This window comes from Haliotis rufescens, unplaced genomic scaffold (genome assembly GCF_023055435.1).
Source record: "Haliotis rufescens isolate VD_foot unplaced genomic scaffold, xgHalRufe1.0.p SCAF_3, whole genome shotgun sequence".
NCBI lineage: Eukaryota > Metazoa > Mollusca > Gastropoda > Lepetellida > Haliotidae > Haliotis > Haliotis rufescens.
In genome coordinates this window covers 19931954-19955250 of record NW_025964001.1, presented here as the reverse complement: position 1 = coordinate 19955250, position 23297 = coordinate 19931954, and the positions used below count along the sequence as shown (strand labels likewise).

Here is a 23297-nt window from a genome sequence, read left to right as displayed (position 1 = left end):
GACTAGACAATTCAGTGATTGATATCATGGGCATCGATCTACGCAGTTGGGATACGATGCAATGCATCAACAAAGTCCGCGATCCTGACCACTCGATCCCGTTAGTCGCCTCTGACCTCCCGATCCAGTGAATCGCGTCTTACGGGACAAGAATGGGATGCTTAAATTATTCTACCCAAGATTTTAACGGGGCTGGACCAAATGTAACCTTATCGGGCCGGTTGTTTACGAGTTTTGCATACCAATGTTTTGAATGGAGATATTATAGATTGGTTTGTATTTCAGTGGAGCAGTCACCACATGTAACTTGGTTTTACAGCACGACTAATATATCATTCATTCATTTAAACGTTTTGGGTGGGAAGTAGTGAATACGCAGATTAAACTTAGAATGTAATATTTAATGTAAACGTGACGTATGTTTTCAAAGAGCCAATTACGCCTACGATCCGCAATCGTATTTCGTATCAAATAATTCGTCTTTTAGCTTTAACCAGATTCTACTTTTTGTAGTACCCTTACATGCTGCCATGATAGAAGCAGTTTCTGCATAGTCATATTTACATCGCATGATTCCTTGAAAACTTTGCGTATTTAGTGTTGGTTTTTGTTGATATATTCCTGTTTTAACATGGCACGTGGAAGCAGTGCTGGATTTGATCGGTACATCACCATCTTTTCTCCAGAGGGACGCCTGTATCAAGTTGGTAAGATACACAAAGTAAAATGATTGTGATATTTGTGATCTGCTCGGGACATGATGCGATTTCGAATAGAGTTCTTCATAGATTGACTCTTAAGATGTTATAAAATACATTTGTTATTAAACATTTACAAAGGATACATTGATCATCGTGAACATGTTAATGAAAATCATGTAGCATTTAATGCTTCATTTTGAGGACTGTTCGACTTAAAATTTTCTTGACAATGTTTATATCAAATTAAGAGACTGTGCCGTCCCGGTACCAGCTATGTAAGCAAGACCCTATTGTCTGTGGCAAAATGTAAACATGTGATTTCAAGCTCAAGTTTCACACTCAAGACATTTGCTTAACTCCACAACAGGTTCGGCATTTTCCTAATTTAATAATAGTTGGGTGAAGATGGCCAGTCTAGTCAAATGTCTTCCAAATGGCTGATTAAAATCACCTGTGATAAAGGTTGATGGCAGGAAACATTCAGAGTGTGCCACAGATTTCAACAAGCAACTGTTAGTACATGGACATGTGGAAGCATGTGTATATCCCTGTCCAGGATGAAATATTTTAATTCCGAAATCTCGTCCAATATATGTCACTGGCAATTAGTGTCAAGTAATTTCGAAGAGGACCTGTCAATACACATTTTTGCAAAAGTACTGGCATAGTTGAAAGAGACAGAACCAGTGTTAATAATTTCACTTTTAATCAAACTTAACCAATTTATCCCACCATTGTCAACCATTTGTTACTTTCTTTATCGTGTTATTTTTATGATGGTCCTTATGAATATTAGGATATATCATAAAATACATTCTTTTTTTGTTGCATATGTGCATTTTGTTCACATAGTTCCTCGTATCAAACTGTACAGACAAATATACAACAAAATGGAACATTTTAAGTGTCATAGTTACATGTTTGGTTTGCGTCTCAAAGGTTTTTAATCCCAGAAGTCATGAAGTTTACCCTTAGAAACTGAGATAATTCTTTCCAAACAAACTTCTTTGACCTGTTGATATTAACTAAGGCATAATGTTTATTATATTTTGATACAGTAAATAGGGTAGTACAATGTTCTCTTATACTCGTAAATCATGTAAGTATACTTTTGTGTTGTAGCAAATCTAATGTCTACTATTTTTCTTGACAGAATATGCTTTCAAGGCTATTAACCAGGGTGGTTTGACATCTGTGGCAGTGCGGGGGAAGGATTCAGCTGTTATTGTCACACAGAAGAAAGTCCCTGTGAGTTAATCATATTTTTTTAGCGTCTGTCATGTACACCATACAAATTTGAACAGTGTCTCTAGCGGAGGCAGCTCTTATCAGAAATTTCATTACTAGTGATAGAGTGCTATCAAACACATTATCGCATACTACTATTATCACTTACTGCTACTGATCATGATTATCACATTCTGTACCTCAAACCAACTTCACTGGATTCTTTTCCTGATCATATCAGTATCACAGTAACTATTCCTGATATCAGTGATATCCAGACTATAACTAGAAATTATTCATATGCTCATGAAACACCTCATACAGAGTAAATGGTACAATCAGTAGTAGAGCCTATTGCTAGTATTGGCATGTCAATAATTTTTGTTTACTTCATTTTGGCATTTCCATGTTTGTCATGCTAAGTAGGCCTGAGAGAAAGCTGATTTTCTATGTTCATCCATATTCATTGGTGTCTGGATCCATTTGTACGAATGTAAAGCCCACGATATTGGCCTGAGATATAGAGAACTGTATCTTCTCTTTTCTTGTAATTAGACTTTGTTGACAGATTTTAGATTCAGATTGTAGAAAGTAATGTTGATAAGTACATATTTTTTATATCCACAGGACAAGTTGCTAGATGCCAGTGTTGTCACTCACCTCTTCCAACTCACAGAAAACATTGGCTGTGTCATGACAGGGATGATAGGTAATGATGTGTAGTAAATGGAAATACGTAACAAAGAAAAGTAAGGACATTGTGCATTCTAAAATGGGGGAATCTATCTAGGATATTGAGCAAAGAGCTCAGGGGTGGAGAAATAAGGTTTATTTGGTCCAACATGAGAGAGGTATTTTACCTTTAACATGGGGCGGTCGGGTAGCCTAGTGGTTTAAGCGTTAGCTTGTCACGCCGAAGACCCGGGTTCGATTCCCGACATGGGTACAATGTGTGAAGCCCATTTCTGGTGTCCCCCGCCGTGATATTGCTGGAATATTGCTAAAAGCGGTGTAAAACCAAACTCACTCAGTTACCTTTAACATTAAAATCCTTTTCTCTTTAAGTTTCATGTCCCTGTTATCAGTGTTTCGCAGTGAAATATAAGTTATCTAAATCTTTGTAAAACTGAAATTACCCAACATTACCCTTTTTCTTTTGAAATCTAATATTCCTGTCCTCGGTTAATGAATTATGATAAATTGACAGTGCACATCGATTTACTTCCCATTAGCATAATTGGCAATCTGGTTGATGTTAAATTTTCCTGTCTGTCACAAAGTGTGCAATTGGCATGATTGGTGTGTTTCTTTGTCCAACGACTGTTACACCACTTTTCTGTGACTGTAAGTTAGGCTTACATGTTGTGGTTATTGGTTTTAAATTTGTGTGATGAAACAGATATTTTTCATCAAAATTACACTACATTATGTACATGATCTAAGCGGTATTGTGCTAAATGTTTCAAGTATTTTACAGTACTCGGAAAAGAAATCTTTCAGATACTATAGTTATTTTGTAGTGTATGACAGATTATGTATGATCACTTTATGTTTTAGCCGACAGTCGCTCACAGGTGCAGAGAGCCCGATATGAAGCAGCAAAGTGGAAGTATACGTACGGCTATGAGATTCCCATAGACATGCTGTGTAAACGCATCGCTGACATCAACCAGGTGTACACACAGAGTGCCGAGATGAGACCACTTGGATGCTGTAAGTCACACATTCTACATGTAGTGTAGTATTGTAAACATTTGTCATAAAACAGATGGGAGTATGTGCTTCTGGAAATGTGTTGTAAAATGGGATTCAAAGTCTGGGAATCTGTTGGACTTGACACTGCATATGAATACTTTTCTTGATAAGTATCATGTCCATATGTGAAAAACACTGCACAACACATATTGTTTATCTCCTAATTCATTGATTCAAAGCCATTGTTTTTGTTACAGGCTTTATGGCTCTGGAAATTGTAATAATATCCGTTCTTGGTTTGAAGGGTGATACTGTCTTTCCCATGATGTTTTGTGATGGTATGTTCCAAGTAACAAGTTTACATCATGCATTTTACACTGCAGGCATGATAATGATCGGCTATGATGATGAGAAGGGCCCTATAGTGTTGAAGACAGACCCAGCAGGTTACTACAGTGGGTTCAAGGCCACTTCAGCAGGTGTCAAGCAGCTGGAAGCAAACAGCTTCTTGGAAAAGAAGATCAAGAAGAAGCAGGATTTTACCTACAATGAGGCAGCTGAGGTAAAGCAGCAGGGAATAGGTGGTTGATATGTACCAATGTTAGCATAAGGTTGCAAGCAGGCAGGTGGCCCAGAGGGATAAGGCGCTGCAGTAGTTATGTCCCTTAGATGTGCCAGAAGCCTATGATTGTGGGTTTTCAATCACAGTTATTTTTTATTGCAGATTCACCTTAATAACCTGTTTTTGTTTTAATTAATTTGTTTATGTCGGCATCATACCCATGCTGGTGGGTTTCACCAAAGTGGTAAATGTCTAAGGCCTGGGCTTCAGGCTTTCCTCCCCATGATCCCTTTGGTGGGGCTGCTTCAAGAGTGCATCTACTTCATTCTGTTGACATGTTAATCTCCCACTAGATGTGTTTGTGAAAACTGTTTTTATTTTATGTTATGCCCCTCTAAATTTACTATATACATGATGTATATGCACTTTTTCTAAAAAGTTTGGTGATAGTCATGGTAACTAGCTCAACATAATGGAAGAGTAGACTTAAAGTAGTGGTTGTTGATAGGAATTTCTTCTTTATTTTCAGATCGCGATCACATGCTTATCAACAGTGTTGTCTGCAGATTTCAAGGCTTCTGAAGTTGAAGTTGGAATCGTCACAAAAGATAATCCTCATTTCCGGTAAAGGAAAACATAATATTTGGTAGAAAATATGAAAAGTATATTTTCTTTTGATAATTCTGTTTTTGGCATATCTATTGTGGTCTTAAAGCTGTGATAGGAACCTTAAACCAAACAACCACTCTGCATTGTCTGTTCCCAATAAATGTTATTGTGATATCGATTAAATGGTAAGGAAATGTTTTCAGATTTCTTTTGTAAACTTTTATTTGATCATTGTTAATATTAAGTAGAAAGGAGCCAAGTGAATCGCTACTTTTTGAGCTCTGATACTGAAGAAATCTAGACTTTCCAAAGTCTCCTTACTTAGAGTTTAAGATATTTTGGTGTCAGGGTCTGTATGAGAGGGTATTGGAGATGCATAGTGTTGTTCAAGTGATGCGTAGATGTCATGTATGGTGGTGTTGTGTTGCAGAGTACTGACAGAGCAGCAGATTGATACCCATCTAACAGCCATTGCAGAGAAGGACTAGACTGGCCTAGGAGTACCATATTTCACAATCTGTCAATATAAATCATTTGTGTACGATACAAGTGCTGAAAGAACAGGGCTGTCAAGTTTGAACATTGGGGCCAGGAACCTGTTCATTGTTTATTGGTGAAGTTTATCCAATTCAGGCTAATTTTCTTACAGGATAATGAAGACAGTTAGCTCTTCAAATGTAATGACAGAGTAAAGAAAGTTATTGTTCTCATTAACTAAATACAATTAGTCCTTGTCCACAAAAAAAATATCTCATTTTGTCTATTGGGACTTGCATCTTCATTCTGAATGTGAATCATACCAAAATAAACCGTTATGTCTGTAATTTGTCGTTTTCATTCTTGAAGATTGTAATATGAAACTTTGGATTGTCTTATTCGGTTTCCCTACATTGTCACAGCTATGAAGGTGCTGCTGTTCATGGTGTGACTACAGCGTTGTGTGCCATTAGCATTCATACATTACTGAACAAATGTTCAAAGCAGCATTAAGCCAAAGTCGCTCTTTCATATTCGGGGGCACGTCATAGTCAGAGTCTGAGACCTGCATCACTTCGGGCTTTCCTCCTATATTAAGCTGGCACGCCGTGATAAAACTGGAATACTGTTAAAAGCGGCGTTAAACCCAACTCACTCTTTCATAATCATAAATACACTGACATTGTCCACTCAAGTCCTAGGGGTAATGTCATGTCAATGTGGATTAAGAATTTCTGACATTTCAAACCGCAAACATTGCAAGCACTGAATCCATGAGTGTCAAATAAAATGAGGATCAGTGGTTACAATGTGTGACCATTGACTGTTGCTCAGGGTAAATGGTAACCACCGGTTAGTGGTCCCCAGGTCCAGTTATTTACAGGGTGTCATAGTGATTGAGCTGGACTATTGCTCACCGTCATGTTAGACATCACTCGCTCATGAGTGAACAGTGTTCTGTGTTCCTGTCGACACCCTATTGCTAGTTGTAAGAGGTGACTAAATTGGGAACCTGTTGGCATTCTGGTTTAGATTTGGTCCCTTGATGAGGTCAGACTTGATGATTTGATTGATGTGTTGACGTATCCTGACGGTCGGGTCACTGCTCATAATATCAATTCCTAGTTTGGTCCAGATTCATTATTTACAGTTCGAAGTTTGAATATTACTTAGTGCAGCAGGTGAGGTGAAATGGGGTTTAACATCACGTCCAAGATTATTGCAACATGCATGCATGCACGTGTGTGTGTGGCTGTTTGTACTAGTCTGGACTGATGCCGATTTATAGTGCTACCACACTGAGATGCCATGCCACAGTTTTACATGAATACCTCACTCAGACACAGTGTACTGATTCTGGGCCGACCAGTCCTTGGTTTAGCCTCTTAATGTCGATCGCCAGACAGGGTAACAACAAGTACCATCTTTTAACGTCTTTTGGTATGACGTGGCCGGGGATTGAACCCAAGACCTTCGGCTCCCTGGGCTGACGCTCTACCACTACACCACAGTAGTAAACAACAAGGACACACTGATCCATGAGTGCCTCAAATTGATATCCTCCACACTCCCACGGTAATGATTGCGAGTAATTGCGGTGCATTTGGGCCTTTGATAAAAGAACCACTGTATGACAATATAAAACAGAGAAACGTTTTTCAGTTAATACTTTATTGTCATTTGGCATGATATGATTCTTCATGTATTGTTCAACATGATGAGAGTCAATAAGTACCGGTTATCCCCCTTGTAAATATATTTGTTCATTTATTCACCACATCTAAGCACTACACTGACACTGCACAATAATTTATATATTCACAGCCTGAACTGTTCATTAAATAATTTTTTGAATACCAACATGTTAAATGCTAATACTAACTGTGTGAGATTTAATTCAAAGTTGAACCAGTTCAAGTTGTGGGCAGTGGGGTGGCCTAGTGGTTAAAAGGTTTGCTCATCACGCCAAAGACCCGCGTTCGATTCCCAACATGGGTACAATGTGTGAAGCCCATTTCTGATTCCCCCGTCGTGATATTGCTGGAATAGTGCTAAAAATGGTGTAAAACCATACTCACTCACTGGTGTCTGAAGAAGATTAAACCTACGTGTTTCATATTCATTAAGATCAAATATCCCCAGCCTACACAGACATAATTTATAGACTTTATTCATGTACCCTCAAAACCTCAAATGTAACTTGAATCTAAATATTAATTTATTAAACCAAACCAAAAACCAAAGGTTTCTTTCAGCTGCTTAATGTTGAAAATTAGTGACATAAGTACGACTGAAGTGTTAGTTTCCTTCCTCCATCAGAAGAGTACCATAACCTCAACATTCTTCACTAACCTCAAACACATTAAATCCTAAAACAATCATCTATATTGCTATACTACTGCAAATGTTACACTGTAATTGCTATTTCGTTAATGTTAACTTGGTCATAATCAAGGTTATTGGATAACAATGTGCCTATTTACACCATTATTATTAGCACCATCAATTATACAATGATTAAAATCAGATCTTTTACTCTGATATGATGTCTGCATGAAGATCGGAGGACACTTCCATAGGAGGATGTGTCGGGAACCCTGGGTGAACTTTGACCACCAATTTAAATGAAAAATAAATTGGCTCTTGAGCCAATCAGATGACAGCTTTCTAAACTGATTTGGCTTCATTTCTTTACCCCAATGCTTTGGAAATTTTGATCTTAAAAGAAAACTGACAGAACACAAATATGTCAATAAGACATCCTTTTGGGTGTGGATGCACTCAGAATCAGATGTGACAGGAAGAATTAATATCCACAAAAGCAAAATGGTTCTACACTTGACATTAGCCACTAAGAAAGCAGCTTTCTAAGCATTGCGACACTAGTTTCAAATTGGCGACTTCAATTCCAGACTATGCTTTAAAAGGTATTTTAAATCAGTCATTCAGTCTGTAACAGTAGTTTTGTGTTAAACTTTACAGGTTGCATGATTAGAAAACATATTCCGCGAACAATGTAACACAACAATATGAATATTTCCTTTTTCCTTTTTTTATTACATGTTTGAATTGTTATCTATCGTGTACTTGTCCAATTTTTGTTCACGAATGTTGATAATACCTAATTTCGTTTATCCAACATACTCGTTAATCGGACAAAATCATATGCAACCAACAATGTCGGATTAACGGGACTTGACTGTACTTCACTTTTTGCATTTGGAACTCCTTGATTATATTTGGTTTCAAGATCAGAAATCAGATATGCTTGTTTGAATGCTTCACTCACATGTACCAAGTTTTTAGAAGCCTTGATGCCAGTTTGCCGATTAGAAAGTGCCCCTGAAGCAACGTCTGTAGGAGTTTGTCCTCAGATCTTCATGCAGTGTTATCATATTGTATAAAGGATCAGACTTGTTACACTGTTTAACACAAAGATTGCTTTTGCTTTCCATTATCATTTAATGTTACCCTGTCTTACTTACTTTTGTCCCTTTTGCCAGGACTCATGACAACAAACATGACATAGTTATTCAGACAAGTTCTATACACTGCACTGAGGCAAATATATTACACAGTACATCAACAACATAATGATAAATTCTCAACTGACAGATCAGTAACTATTGTGGTCCTGTACAACATGTACAACAAAGAACTGAGCAATAAAAACATTCAATTATGTTTCAGGAACAAATAAGTTGGATATACAGGTAACGAATAACAACCGACTTAACAAGAGAAGTGTTCGTATTTTCAACATAACCCCACAAATATTCAGTTCCTGAACAATTCATTTGGAACCAGCAGTGATGGCCATCTCTGAAAACATATTTATTGACATCTGAAGAAACAATATTTAGGGACCTGTCATTTATTGCAGGGGTGGGTGGGTCAGAGGCTTTTGATGCAGTAATGAAAATAATGACCCTCCTGTAATTCTCGTCATAGTTTTGGATGTCCTTCCCCATGTCCTTGTACATTTTTTTCATGACCCACCCTGAAAAGACAATATGCAAAAGCACTTTATATTTTATTATAAAATGTCAATTTTTTCATCACCCTCCCCAAATATGTGTAAAACTTTTTATGACCCTCCCTGATTCCCTCTGACTCATCCCACCATATAATAAATGACCGGTCCCTTATCAATATTGTAGAATACAAAAGTTATCAGTAATCTTCCATAGTACGCTCCAAGATGCCACACTAGAATGCTATGATCCTATTTAACAAGAATTTTCAACCAATCAGATTGCAGCAAACACCCCCCTTTTATTATATACTATGTGACCTTCACATGTCTATATTTATAACATCGAAAGTGAGGCTCTAAAGGAAGATTTCACCTTCATCAACCCAAATGATATTGAATTACAATAAATAAATCCAGTCATTATTTTGAATGTGACATTAACCTTAAATGTGGGTAGATTTCCTTCGGCCAAAATATCAAAGTGTTATGTAGTTCTAAAATCACTTACTGTTTTCTAATATTTGACTCCTGATTTTCACAGGACATATATAAGACAGCCTTGTTCATACTTAGATTTTTCATTTCAAGTTAGAAAAAATCGTCCTTTTTACTCATTTTAGCCATGTTCATGTAGTGAATCATGTCAGAAGTCCAAAACTTGCAAGTATAAGAAAGAAAAGTAGTGCCATGCCACTGTAGCTCACCTAGCAATGTAGTCCACAGTTTTAAAATGTCAACAAAGCCACTAAACAAAAGATGCTGTCAGTGGCCATACTGAAAATAAATTTGACTCGGAAAAGTTTCACAAGTTTCAGCTTCAGTGGTTTCTGATGTTTGAGAGAAATACATTGTGAGAGAATTTAGAAGCATGGTCAAAGAGCAAAGGTAAAATCAAGGTCAAAATTTGAAAAAAGGCAAAAACGGAATGTGTGTTGAGCCTGACTACTAACTACCCACACACCACGTTTCATTACAGTTTGAACACAAAAACATCAACGTTAAAAGTAATGTCTATATGAAGTATGGTTGATGTTAAAGTTTACAATCTAAAATATTGTTAAAATGGGAATGTGTTCACCTTTACTAACTACATCACACTCCGGCGCAGTGGTGACTTAGCATAACACCACTGCCACAGGCTAATTTGCATATCAGATGACCAGACTTTTCTCGTTTGTAAACAAACACGCTTTTTCAGACATCAGAATAGAACGACCTAATGCAAGTATTTAGGGGCGCTTTACATATTGTTTTGCATAATTATATAAATATGCTACTACAACTGCGACAGTGAGTTGCATGACAATACATATACTGAGGGAAACAAATAAGGGAACACATGAAAATACAAGTGCTCCTTTATTGTTTTCTAGGTTTTGTTCCCAAGCTATGAAATGAAATGGTGTTCCCTTGTTTGTTTCCCTCAGTATATTTACACACCAAAGTGATCTCCGTAGGGCTTCGGTGACAGCACCTGCAGCCGTACAACCAATGTTAACATAGGATAACTACGCAAATGGAAGTAGTTTTTCACAATTTAGTGTATTTTTTCAATGAAAGTTAAGCATTTTATGACATATGTTTATGTAGATATGTAGACGTTTAAAAAATTGAAACAGATGAAAAACATATGCAATATTTTGAATGCATTGTGTATAAGATGTGACGAATCATCACATGGTGCTGGCCTGTGGCAGAGGTACTATGGTGGTTGCATGGAACATAGGAGAGTGCAACTACATATGTATCAAATTTCTTTACATTTTGAAAAAAAATGGCTGAATAATGGCCATAATTAGGTTTTTTAATATGGCTGACGTGGATTGAATTTCTTGAACAAATTGGTTGTTATTATTGGTGGGAACAATGTATGTGAAGTTTCAGCTTCATTGGTCTAGTGGTTTCTGAGATATTCATGCGATGATGCAAACAGGCCATGACATGTACTCACATGACTTTCAGTAAGGTGAGCTAAAAGAGGCTACTTGTCAGCCATGTAGACATGTCTGAACAGTGTCTAAAAGTTTTCTGAAACTGACATGTCCAGTGGCAAAGTAGAGATAATTTATGGATAACAACTTCTTTATTTACTGAAAAGACAATGTTTCGGTATAGAACCTTATGTCCAGTGGTTAAACAGTGTCTTTATACTACCTTGTCCGTTTGTGTTTCTTACAGAAAATGTCAGGTAAATGGCAATATTGAATACCAGTATTATTTGTAGGACAACATCTCCAAGCAATCAGTCACATTCAGGCCCAGCCTGGACACTCAAAAATCCCTATCAAAAGATGAGCAGTATAATTTCCTGGGACTATCGTCTTGTATTAAAGCATATACTAAACATATATAATTCAAACAAAAGCAAAGCAGCTTAAAGGCCTGCTTAACATGCTTAAAAATCAACAAAAGACAACAGTTTTGATTTGGATCAGTCAGTTCAAACTAACAGTTGGTGATTACCTTGATCTAATTTCTTCTTTTTTTTGATGGGAAAAATAAAAATGAATGTCAAGGTGTGGATGAGAAAAATGTAGAAGGGTTGTTTTCCAAGAGGTAACTGGATTCCATTTCCCTAGCTTTGGTAAGAATAAATATTGTACATATGACACTTGTTCTGTTAATGTTTGTGTCAAGAAACAAGTTTGACCGTGTCGTCCTTCAGCCCGTAGAGTATGATGAACTGGCATCTGAAACACACAGAGGACAACAGTATGAAGAATTGCTTTGATTTAATACAGCTGGCATCCTAATCATGTTTATTTTTTTCTGATGTTTATTTCATTTCAAACTGACAAATATATTTCAGCATATATTGGCAACAATGTAACATGCTTTAAGCATATCAATGAAAAGGGTATAGAAATATTTCACATATGAATCCGGGCAATGATCACACAAAGTGGGTTCACTTGCCCTGCATCCAGTGGCAGCTGATGTATTGTAACAATACAAATCATACTGCCTACTGAACACACTGATTGCAGTCCTTCAGAATACGACAGACCCTGCCTTCAATCACAGGAAAGTTTCAATGACATCACTAACCTGTAAGTCATAATTTCTATTCCTTAAAATCGAATACTGTAAAATGTGAAATCAATGCGTCTCCAAAAGAATGGGACCGCTGGCCCCCAGCCAAAAATGCGACTCAGTATGAATGCGACACTCCCTCCTCTCAAGCATCAGTGGATTTATATTTAAACAAAATGTCCTGTCAGGTTTACAGGAGAATCCTCACCTTAATCAAACCTTACATTAATCACATCACACACCAAATAGCACCGCTTATTAGCGCTGAGTAGAGTACTTCAGCTAAAACAATACATGCGCGCTGGCTCGTGTCGGCCTTTGATGCAGTCGCAAAGAGCAAAGACACTGTGTTGGGTGGCATCTGTCTGGACTTGCAGGTGTGATCAGTGATGACATGAGTGAGTAGAACGCTTGCCTTGACCCCAGCAGTGACAATTCATAGGATGTAATTAGTGTTTGAATGATATTGTTTATTTACTTGTAAGAAGTGCTGCTCAATAAACAGTGACGTGGAATACATAGTTGTTTGTTTTCAGCGTATGCCTAAGTTGGTATTTCTGCTATCCAAAATGTCTTATTGTTGATATAAATGCGATGTTTAATAATGCGAGCAAAGACCTCTTACAATTTTTCGCATTTAATTCACGCTCGCGTTAATATCAAGATTTACAGTATATATATACATATATAATATATAGTATATTCATAAAACATCTGATCGCTAAGAAATATTTTTGAAATGACTCAATGGTCCGATTATTAATCAAAGACATAAAACTAATCAAAACAAAATGGAGGAAACTCCCAAATTGTTGCATGGTGGGATAATTTAATGTGCTAAGTCACTTGACTTTACACTTGATGGACCACTAAATCATTTGCACATGTTTGTGACATCATCACATTGTGGATTTTTGGACAAAACAGACAATCGTGTGATAAAGACTTATAGCAGGTGGGATTGGGTTTAATATAATGGTTACAAAGTCAAATGAAACTGTTTGAAATTATTTCTGATTGCATTAATTTTTTTTATTGAAATCCAACATGACAAATTTTGAGAGATGACCTTGTGTTTATATATAAACAGCATGCAACTTCTTCAATTTAAACAGAACTTTATATTCCTGTGCTCATACATTAACATGTAATTGTGTGCTAGGAGACTATGCACTGGCTGTGTATGGCTATGCACATTTGGGCAAAATGGTGAAAGTTGTTTAACTACCTACTGATATCAAACTTACCTTTTCTCAAATTTCAGCGTATGAATTTCATCCATGATGTTTGTCAAGTATTTCCTGTGACGTGGTTGTCTGAAACAATGGAAATATCATGGCTCAGTCATTACACTATAAGTCCACCAAACAAAACAACCTGAACTGAAAGCACCATGCTTGGTTAACAAACATGGCAGCCAAACATGAACCTGTCTCTGTCACATGTGGAAATAATCAGAGATACACGTAAGTACCATAATGCCATCAAAACCCTATCTACACAATCTAGTTCAGATGACAACAATAATGGCATTTCCCTTTTAGCTTTGAAGAATGAGTGAACATGTGATTTTAAACAATGCTTTCACCATGCTGACAGTATGTCCATCATGTCTGTGAATGTGCAAGAAAACCCAAAGTTATGTCATCGGTAATTTTATCATTTTGGTGAAATCCACTGAAGCTGAAAAAAACACCACAAGAATCGAAATTAGAGCAAATCTGTGACTTGAATCCTCAGGCAAAAGAAACTGAACCCTAAGCTTAACAATAACTTCAAACACTGTTATCACTTTACAATCTTTTCTGAAGAGGCATGAAAGGTCAATTTCCAAATAGCAGATAGATCTAGTGCCACTTGGCAGTAAGTACAAACACATTCAATCTAGCTTGATGGATTTTGTTTTACTTACTTTTCTATTACAGAGCTGATGCTTGCATCAAAGTCAGCTTCACTGCCATTTAACTGTAAACAATTCCATATAAACATTATCATTATGCAGTGTTAATATGACAATCAATTCATATCAATGAAGCCCCAGTCCAAAGTATGGGAGTTATTGTCTTGACACTTAGATCTTGAGTTGCAATACTTTATGTTTCTGAAGACATGAGTGAGTGAGTTGGGTTTAACTCACTTTGAAAAATATTCCAGTTATATCACAGTGTGTCAGCTGGATGTGGGAGGAAAACCCGAAGTGATGCAGGTCTTGGACTTTAATCATTTGGTGAAACCCACAAGCATGGCGTGGTGCCAACAAATCTAGAAGCATTGAGGATGTCTTACATGGGTGACCCACTAAGTTAAACTGGCTTCATTAGTGACCATGCCTTCCAGAGATATCCCCACTCTGTTACCTCCTTCACGAAGCATGACATACTATAAGTAGGCTTCTCACGAGGAGAATACCGTTTGATGTACCCTCTGTGAACCGAGTACCCAAAGCCGACCCTGCCAAGTTTGGTATTTACAACAAAGAGATGTGAAGTATTTTTTGTTGCCATATTGCCAGGTGAGTTCCAGACAACAAGTTATATATGTTAGTGTTCTGTGCATCACTTACATCTAAAGTCAGTGTTAATATGCATTACATGATGCTGTAAGGAGCTTGAATTGCAGATATTATTGAGATCGGCAAAATGTCCTTGATGGCAGGGTATATGTTATGTAGTTGGACACTGCTGTTACCAAATGTCATTGACATATTTTACATGTAAGATGAGGTAACAGTGTTCCCACCCTGCCCGTATCTACTTCCTACCTCGAGGTACGCTGCTATGATGCTCAGCACTGCCCTGTTCAGTTCAACAACGATTACATCGTGAGATTTCCCTGGTAGCCAATGCAAAGCTGATGACAGTTTGTTAAACATCTGAAACAACACAAACACATCTTAACTCACGATGTATCCACATCTGACAACGTGATAGCTTGTCACGCAAACTAAATCTTTGGCAAGAATATTCTGTTCAAATTGAGATACTCTCCAAAACTCCAGTATTTGCTGCTTTGTAATTGATGACTGGTGTGGTTTTAGCAAATGGTTTCTATACTGCAGCCATATTTGTGCTATAACAAGAGTAAGTGAGTTGGGTTTGAACAATAGTTCAGTTATATCACAGTGTGTCAGCTTAATGTGGGAGGAAAGCCATAAGTGATGTGGGTCTTAGATGATTACCACTTTGGTGAGCCCCATGAGCACCGGTATCTTGGCGACATATCAAGGATCAGAATCAGGCCAAATCTGGGATTCAAACCCATGATCAGATCCTGGTATACCTAGGGAGTGCTTTTCTACACTCTAACAACTGCGGATGCTTAGACTATGTGCCCCCGTGCAATGACAAGAAGGATGTGTACAAGAGTCATCCCAACTCGTCTAAGGCGCCGCAATTTGCTGTGCGGAGTTGCTTCCCTTGGGCATGCCAGAAACCTATGATTGTGGGTTCGAATCCCGGTTTGCCCCGATTATGTTTCTAGGTTTGTCAGCACCATACCCGTGCTTGTGGGTTTCACCGAAGTGATAAACGTCTGAGACCTGCATCACTTCGGGCTTTCCTCTCACATTAAGCTGACACGCCGCGATATAACTGGAATACTGTTAAAAGCGGCGTTAAACCAAACTCACTCACTCACTCACCCAACTCACAGACAAGTACAATGATGACCATAATCCAGACCCTAAAGCATGCTCAAAACACTGCATTTTTACCCCAGTCAATGGGTCAGCGTGTACTCGATTTTCATTCTCAACCCCCTGGGGAGCATGCAATCACAGTGCCCTGTGAGGCGCTAGTTTGAGCTTTAGTTTGAGGCAGGACCGAAGCCCTAGAAACGCTCAGGAGTCAAGCTGCTGAACGCAGTTACCCATCCAACTACTCTCCGAGACCCCTAATACCTACTCACTTCTCATGACAAGCATGATGCACTATCTGGTCACAAACATTCTTCTTCTTAATATGCCAAGCTACTAAACACTCCCGAGCTTCTGAACACTCCACAGCTGCTAAACACTCTAGAGCTGCTCTGTATCTCATTTTCTTGTGATCGCTATATTTAACACACCTGGGACTCATACTTCCTCTTGATGTTTGAGGTGATGCGTCCCTCCTGCATGACAAAGAGGAAGTTGAAGGTGATGTTGTTGCTGCTACTGTTGGTGCTGGACTGATTGGTCTCGGAGTAGTTGCTGGACTGGCCGGTGTTACTCTTCTTTTCATTACCAGGGGCCATATCCATCGACTCTCTAGAACAAGCAACATAGTGAGTAAGTCAGTTCACCACTGCATGGAACGACATTTCAGCATGTCAGCGTAATGTGGCAGGAATGCCCTGAGTGATGTAGGTCTAAAACATTAGCTCTTTTGGGAATCAACGAGTACAGGTTCAGTGTTGACAAACCAAGGATCATCATAAGTGTGATCCTGGGGCTCAAACTCATGATTATAGAAACTAGGCCCGCCAAAGGGAAGCAACTCTGCACAGGAAATATAGGATTCCCCCACATGCAACGTTGCATGACTCACCACAGTACCATGGCATCTAGCTGCATGCACTCTGTCTATGTGTCCATGATGAACAACTATGTAGACCTCACTTAGAAAAGCAACACATTTCATGTTAACATATTGTCTGTTATCAGCACCAAATATTTAGGCACAATTGTTGGAACAGTAGGAAAATGAGGTAACTGTTTTGTGTATGCCAGAAAATCAAGACTTTTAAGGCTAAAAGTATATAACAGTCTTGGTTCTCAGACACCACCCGTATCATCATAAATTCCACCTCACATTTCCTTTTCATGTTTTAGAAAAACTAAAAAATCTAATACTTAAAAACAATGTGATCCAATATAGCATGCAGTTACTTCCCTTAAGATGCGCCTGCTTTACTGCGCATCTTGTGTTATGGTCATGGTGGCAATAGGAATTTGTATGCTTGTTTATGTAGGGGGGCCCTTCCCAGGTTGATGGTATACAACTGTTTATTTGGTTACATACTAGTTTAAAGAAGCCAAAAAAACCAACACACCAGCTCGCACTATATTTTCAAAAGTTATTGGCCTGAGAACCAAATCTTTTATTTTTTTAAGCCTAAAGTTTTGATTTTTCAGGATTATTTTCTTAAAAAGCAAAAAAAATGTGAGGTTCCTTGAAAATAAAGGCAAACAACTATGTGGGTGAAATGACCCGATCAAAGTGGCATCCTACTAGTTGACTCACTGTTTTGTGAACTGTTGCTTCTGCTGCAGAAAGTCCACAACCTCGGACATAGGCACCTTCCTCTCCGTCACCCTATCCTTCTCGATGCTGCGTACCTTCACAAATAAACTTAGCATTACAACCCTCCATTAGATGGTGTCTTATCTTGCTATGTGCCGAGACTGTATCTACTAAAGCGGTCAATGGGTCAAAATATACATCAGTTGCAATAAAGGACAAACATATGCAATAATAGTTAAAGGTTACGGATAAAGCATTAAATGTTACTAATATAGGTCAAACGAAAGAACAATGTGAACTAAAGAATGTCAGTGCGCACAAGGGACACCAAGTACGCTTAAGGACAACGTTGACAATAAAGAATGCCAGATTGTGCTGCAATTTGTACAACATTCCAATTTTAATTGGCTTGTTCCATGGTGTATATGATAAACATTAGCAAAGAACAACACGACAACGAGGTGCACAATGCATTTGTAATATGTCATTCCTTGTGCACCCACTGTGTGACATCATATACATGTTGCGATGCTATCAAGCGATTAGTCATAGTCAATGGGAAAAGCAGGACGTTTTGATAAATGGCTTTGCTCAGCAATATTCCAGCTATATGACAGCAGTCTGTAAATAATCCAGTCTGGACCAGACAAGCCAGTAATCAAAATAATGAGCCACAATGCACATCATCAGGGTATGATGACATGCAATCAACCAAGTCACTGAGCCTGACCACTCGATCCATGAAGTTGCCTCAGGTTGCTGGGGATCAATTCCAAACCGGAATCCCCACAGGGATTCAGCTGAGGGCGTAACGGGTTGAGATGAGTGTGTATGTTTCACCTTGACTGATCCAGTGTCAGCATCCTTCAGGATGACCATGTGGGAGACGCCCAGCTCCCGGCAGTAGTCACTGATCTCCTCCAGGCTCTGCAGGTACAACATGACATCTACAGTCACAACTCAAAACAGTATTGTTCCCAAGGAAATTGTTCAGATAAATAAACTTTATAAACTTTTAGATAACAAAAGAAAAAGATCTGGAATTATGTATATACAGATAATAAATATTACTCATAATGCAAGACCATTTTTTTCTGATCTTACAAGACAGGAGGCAAAATAACATGTTTTCAGTGATTTACACTTAATTTCATTTAACAGAAATGTTCCTGAAAAAATAAAATGAAAACATATTAAGCATAGCATATATTATCATTCACACAATACTTTTCTTCTACTTTTAGAAAACTTAGGGTAGGAAGAATAATTATCAGCTTGTCCCAAGAAAAGTAAATGTGACTGAAAGCTAGTGTTTTACCTGCATGGTATCGAAGAGAACCTGTGTCTTGAGTCTCCCTAACCACAAATCCTTGGCTACAGCCAGTCTCTCCTTCAGCATGGGCTTACAGCCGATGGTACACACCAGGACATCATATGGGCTTGGTGGCTGCACATAAGTGGACCAATGTCAGTACAGCATTACCTCACTACCTGTATCTCGGAATGAATGTAGTATTAGAACTAATTTTGAAAGATCCTTGCTAAAACTCTCTCTGGATATACAATCTGTAATTCCTCTTATCTGTAGGTTAGCCTGTATGGTATCTGCCACTGAGTAATTCAAGAGTCTGTTGCCTATACTTTACAGAGGTTACCATGGTTACACAGAATGTGATTCCATCACACCTCACTCACCTCCAGATCCTCTGTGATTGCAGCCACAATTTTTTCAAAGGCAATGCTGACTCCAACTCCGGATGGGATGTGGGATGTTGGGTGCAGCGGCGAAGCAAACTGCTGAATCTGCAGGAAAACACACAAAATGTGATACTGAACATGCTTATGTTGTTACATCTGTTTCCATGTAATGGTTTGTTTGTTGATTACTGCCGCACTCAGCAGTATTCCAGCTATATGATGGCGGTCAGTAAATAATCGAGTCTGGACCAGACAAGCCAGTACCAAAATCTGGTACTATCAACAGATTCTGGCACAACTAACAGATGCACATGAGTTGACGTATATATATATATACACATCTTTGAAAATGATATGTTGCAATGGCAGTTTTGTCCACAATTAGAGAACAACCAAGGAGCTGGATTATCTGCCCCAAGTGAATGAATGGTGTTAATCTCTAGCCTTTTTACAATCGATTTACAGCTTTCATTTACAATGGACACATAATCCGTAATTACGAGTTTCAAGTAGTTTATTCTATATACTGACACTTTAAGAGAGCAAATGAAGAAAAAACATATGGAATGTCAAAGCATGTAGGAACTTCACTGAAGGCAGATGACAGTTCAGATGACATAATGTAATCAATTTGTGACGTCCTGAACAATGGATATCACATTTTTTTAAAATAATGAAGCACTGCAATGTCATATGGCTTCAATTGACTAATGAGCATGTGCAAATATTGGGAAGTTATCACACACGATCAAGTTATCCTCATGAGTAATAATAATTATTTTGTTGTGTTTATGTCATGTTTTAAAAGTCATTATTTTCATTTCCCAGAATGTTAACAACAACATTAACAACTAAACAACAACAACAACAACAACAACAATATTCTATTCATAAAGCGCTGAATTTCATCTTGGGTGCATGCAGGCACTTTACAGGAAAAGCATTTACAGAAATGTAAAAGCGGTTCTGAAGGTTCCACTGTGGCCAGAACAGAATCTTCACCTACAGATCTGCCTCATGCAATGTGTACATGTTCTTGTAGTTGTCCAATCATATGGGAATAGCTCTCTGTGAAAGGCCTAACGAGTTAGTGCTAACTTGACTGAGATGGGGATTTAGTTTCCAGAGTACAGGTGCTGCACAAAAGTAATATATGTAATCAAGTGAGCTGCCACACGGCTCCTCCTACCATCTTGTCGTATCTCCCCCCTGCGGCCAGCACCTCTGCAGCACTCTTCCTCTTCCTCTTGACATCCCTCAACACCTGGAAGATGATCCCTGAGTACTGCAGGTGGTTGTACATCAGGCCCACTGTCACCACAATCTGCAGTAACATAGCTGGGATATGAAACAGGGACACACTTGTTTGTTGGGTGTTCTACACCAGGGATGTATCTTGGATTCCAAACTTAATGCCCATGGCAAGCAAAACTGTTCAAAATTTGGATTTAAAAAAATATTTTTTTCCTAAATTCAAAGGTATTAATGCCTCTTCCACACCAATTGCCCTCTTGTCAATGATATACAAGTCGCCTCTATAAAGCCTAAACTTATAAAATGGAATTGGGAAAATTTTAATTCCAATTTAGGAGATTTTAATGACATTTGCTGCAGACTTGGGACAAACAATGGCCTTTGAGCCGTCTAGACAAATCCCTGTTCAGTGAGTAATATTACACCTATACCTGGAAGTGATCGCATTTGAACCAGATGGAGTGTTTGAGATTATCCGCAACATTCCACGCCATCAGGGTACGGCAACACATAGTCACATAGTCTGACCAACAGATTCAATTGTGTCGTCACTTATGACAAGCAATAGAGAAATAGTCATTTCAAACTGTTATCATGTTTGTGAACCAGGACTAGACATCCTTGTCAATTTGCAGGATTTTTTGTACATTCAGAGGAATTGGTAAATTTTTAATTCAAATTAAGAAAATGAACTGTTATTTGCAGACTTGAGGTCGAATATTGGCATCTGAGCAAATCCAGACAAATTCTAGTACTAATTGCAGAGTTGAGGATAATTCTGCAGTTTGTCAGTTCAGGTTCCTCTATGGTCTGTTTTAACAGTGACATATCCTTACCGGCAGTTTGAGTCCCATGAAAGTAGCATGGGTCGTCACAGCTTCCATCTCATGCAGCCCCTGCTTAGCTAATGTGCTGGCCTGTCAACAACATGGATAGTGAGCATGATGAGAAATAATAATAATCTGTGCATTTATAATGCGCCAAATTCCATTCACCAAGTGGATGCTCATTGTGCTACACTATCACGACAAGGGACAGAACTCTAGACTTAATATGCTAGGAACTGATTGATATATGTGTTGTTGATTACACTTTTGAAAACACTGATCACACAAAATATTTCTTCTTTTTTCCTCCATATTTTTGATGAAAATAGATCCAGATCCAAGAAACATATTACATGCAAGATTGATAAACCATGGCTACTGAAATAGTCAAAGGGCAATGCTAATTCACAAGGTCTGGATAGTTCCATCTGAGAGGAAAGCAAATTTTACTAAATGTCTGGGCTGATGTTCCTCAGTGTCTTACAACATAATGTATATAAGTCCTTTTCACAACAAACGTCAGAAAAGCCCACTTTAGACATCTTCCCGAGGCAAGTGAGTTAACTGACTATGAAAGTCCAGTTTCCACCCTTGCTGAACTAGGCTGGTATTATGGAGTTACATTTTGGCTGGACTAACGAGTCTATGCATAGTCCAATCAAAATCTCGCACCGAAATCGAAATCCGGGGTTCGTAAAATGTCGTTCAGATTTCGGTCGATTGCAGGATTTGCAAAGCATTGGCACCGCCAACTCGTTGTCAACAGATATTTTCCAAGTCTTTCCATGTCTTTAATCAAGGTACTCACATGATTTGATGCACTTCGCTATGTAAGACCCGTTTTATCACAATATACGCCGCCATTTTGTTTGAAGCAAATGCAAGTGATACGAGAGGTGGAATCTGATTAGTCCATAGTAGAGGCTTAGAAGGGACATAACTCGTAATAACCACTGATGGCGCTACGGTCGAGCCCAGGAATTCCAGCCTAGTTCGACAAGGGTGGAAACTGGACTTTTAAAGTCAGTTAACTCCCTTGACTCAGGAAGATGACTTTAGAAGTATCCATCAAACAAAGTCCTAAAGTACAGTACAGCATGTTCCGTAGGTCAGCCCATACTGATAATTCAATCATCAACAGGAAATCAATTACTTTGCCTTGAAAAGAGAAATACTAACATGATCTTTAGAAATTGTGTAGGTGTATAAGGTGCAGTTTTATTTACAATGCAGTCACATAAAAAGAAGCCAATGCAATATGACATGTGCCTGATAACTTAGTATATTCCTGATTATGACGGTCATAGGACCTGAATACATTTTGTTTATGCCAGGTGAAGGATAATTTTTATTGCACTTACTAACACAAAGTTCCCGAAATAAAGCCATGTACAAGGTATAACTGCGGGGCTGGCCTCTCTTGTATGCATATCACATAGGTAGTGTGTTGGGTATCATTCGGGTAGTTGAGCTGAGGGCTCGGCATATATCTGGTGTCGGCCATACCCCGGTAATATACAGTAATTCCTTTTAGGAACTCTTTAAGAAGAGAATTTGATGCAAGAGATGAGGAGAGGAGAATGGATGGGGGTGACTGGTATAAAAACTATAAGCACTAGGTGTCTAAGAGAGACTGTCTGTACACGGACCTGCCCCTTGGTCTTGGTGATGATGCGGAGGATGCTTGCCACCTTGCCGTACTGGCCCTCCAGGTCCAGCAGCTGAGTGAGGGTGGCCAGACTGGACTCGGTCAGGCTCACCTCACTCAGGCTCTCCAGGGCTGTCTGACGGTCCATCTTGTTGAACTGAACAGCATAACAGAAGTGTTATACCAGATTGTTACAGTGGAACATTATTTCTATCACGGTATGTCATGTTGAAGGAGAAATGAGAAAGATGATGTTAATAACTTTGGTGAAACCTACACGTATGGTGCTGACAAACCAAGATCACAATAATGAAGAATGAGGGATTTGAACCCACTGTCACAAGATCCTGTTGAAACTAAGGGACACA

The 23297-nt window shown here is 38.5% G+C and overlaps 2 protein-coding genes across 2 annotated transcripts in view; one reads left to right on the top strand and one right to left on the bottom strand.

Annotated features, from left to right (window-relative positions):
* Nucleotides 1-502: 502 nt before the first annotated feature.
* LOC124137058 (proteasome subunit alpha type-6-like) lies at nt 503-5618 on the top strand. Its single transcript, XM_046503178.2, has 7 exons — nt 503-707; nt 1855-1949; nt 2556-2637; nt 3486-3641; nt 4007-4185; nt 4715-4809; nt 5225-5618. Exons 1-7 carry the CDS (start codon nt 632-634, stop codon nt 5280-5282), a joined length of 741 nt encoding a protein of 246 aa, XP_046359134.1. The 5' UTR covers nt 503-631; the 3' UTR covers nt 5283-5618.
* A 1307-nt stretch (nt 5619-6925) lies between these two features.
* Nucleotides 6926-23297, bottom strand: part of LOC124137056 (eIF-2-alpha kinase GCN2-like) — a 43516-nt gene continuing 27144 nt past the window's right edge. Inside the window, exons 28-39 of the mRNA XM_046503177.2 lie at nt 22931-23086; nt 21291-21371; nt 20390-20524; nt 19198-19305; nt 18821-18949; nt 18343-18429; nt 17503-17597; nt 16346-16526; nt 15042-15152; nt 14193-14245; nt 13528-13596; nt 6926-11937 (exon numbers count right to left, since the gene is read on the bottom strand). Of these exons, the coding sequence (XP_046359133.2) occupies nt 11880-11937; nt 13528-13596; nt 14193-14245; nt 15042-15152; nt 16346-16526; nt 17503-17597; nt 18343-18429; nt 18821-18949; nt 19198-19305; nt 20390-20524; nt 21291-21371; nt 22931-23086 (1263 nt within the window). The 3' untranslated portion in view covers nt 6926-11879. The remainder of the gene's footprint in view (nt 11938-13527; nt 13597-14192; nt 14246-15041; nt 15153-16345; nt 16527-17502; nt 17598-18342; nt 18430-18820; nt 18950-19197; nt 19306-20389; nt 20525-21290; nt 21372-22930; nt 23087-23297) is intronic.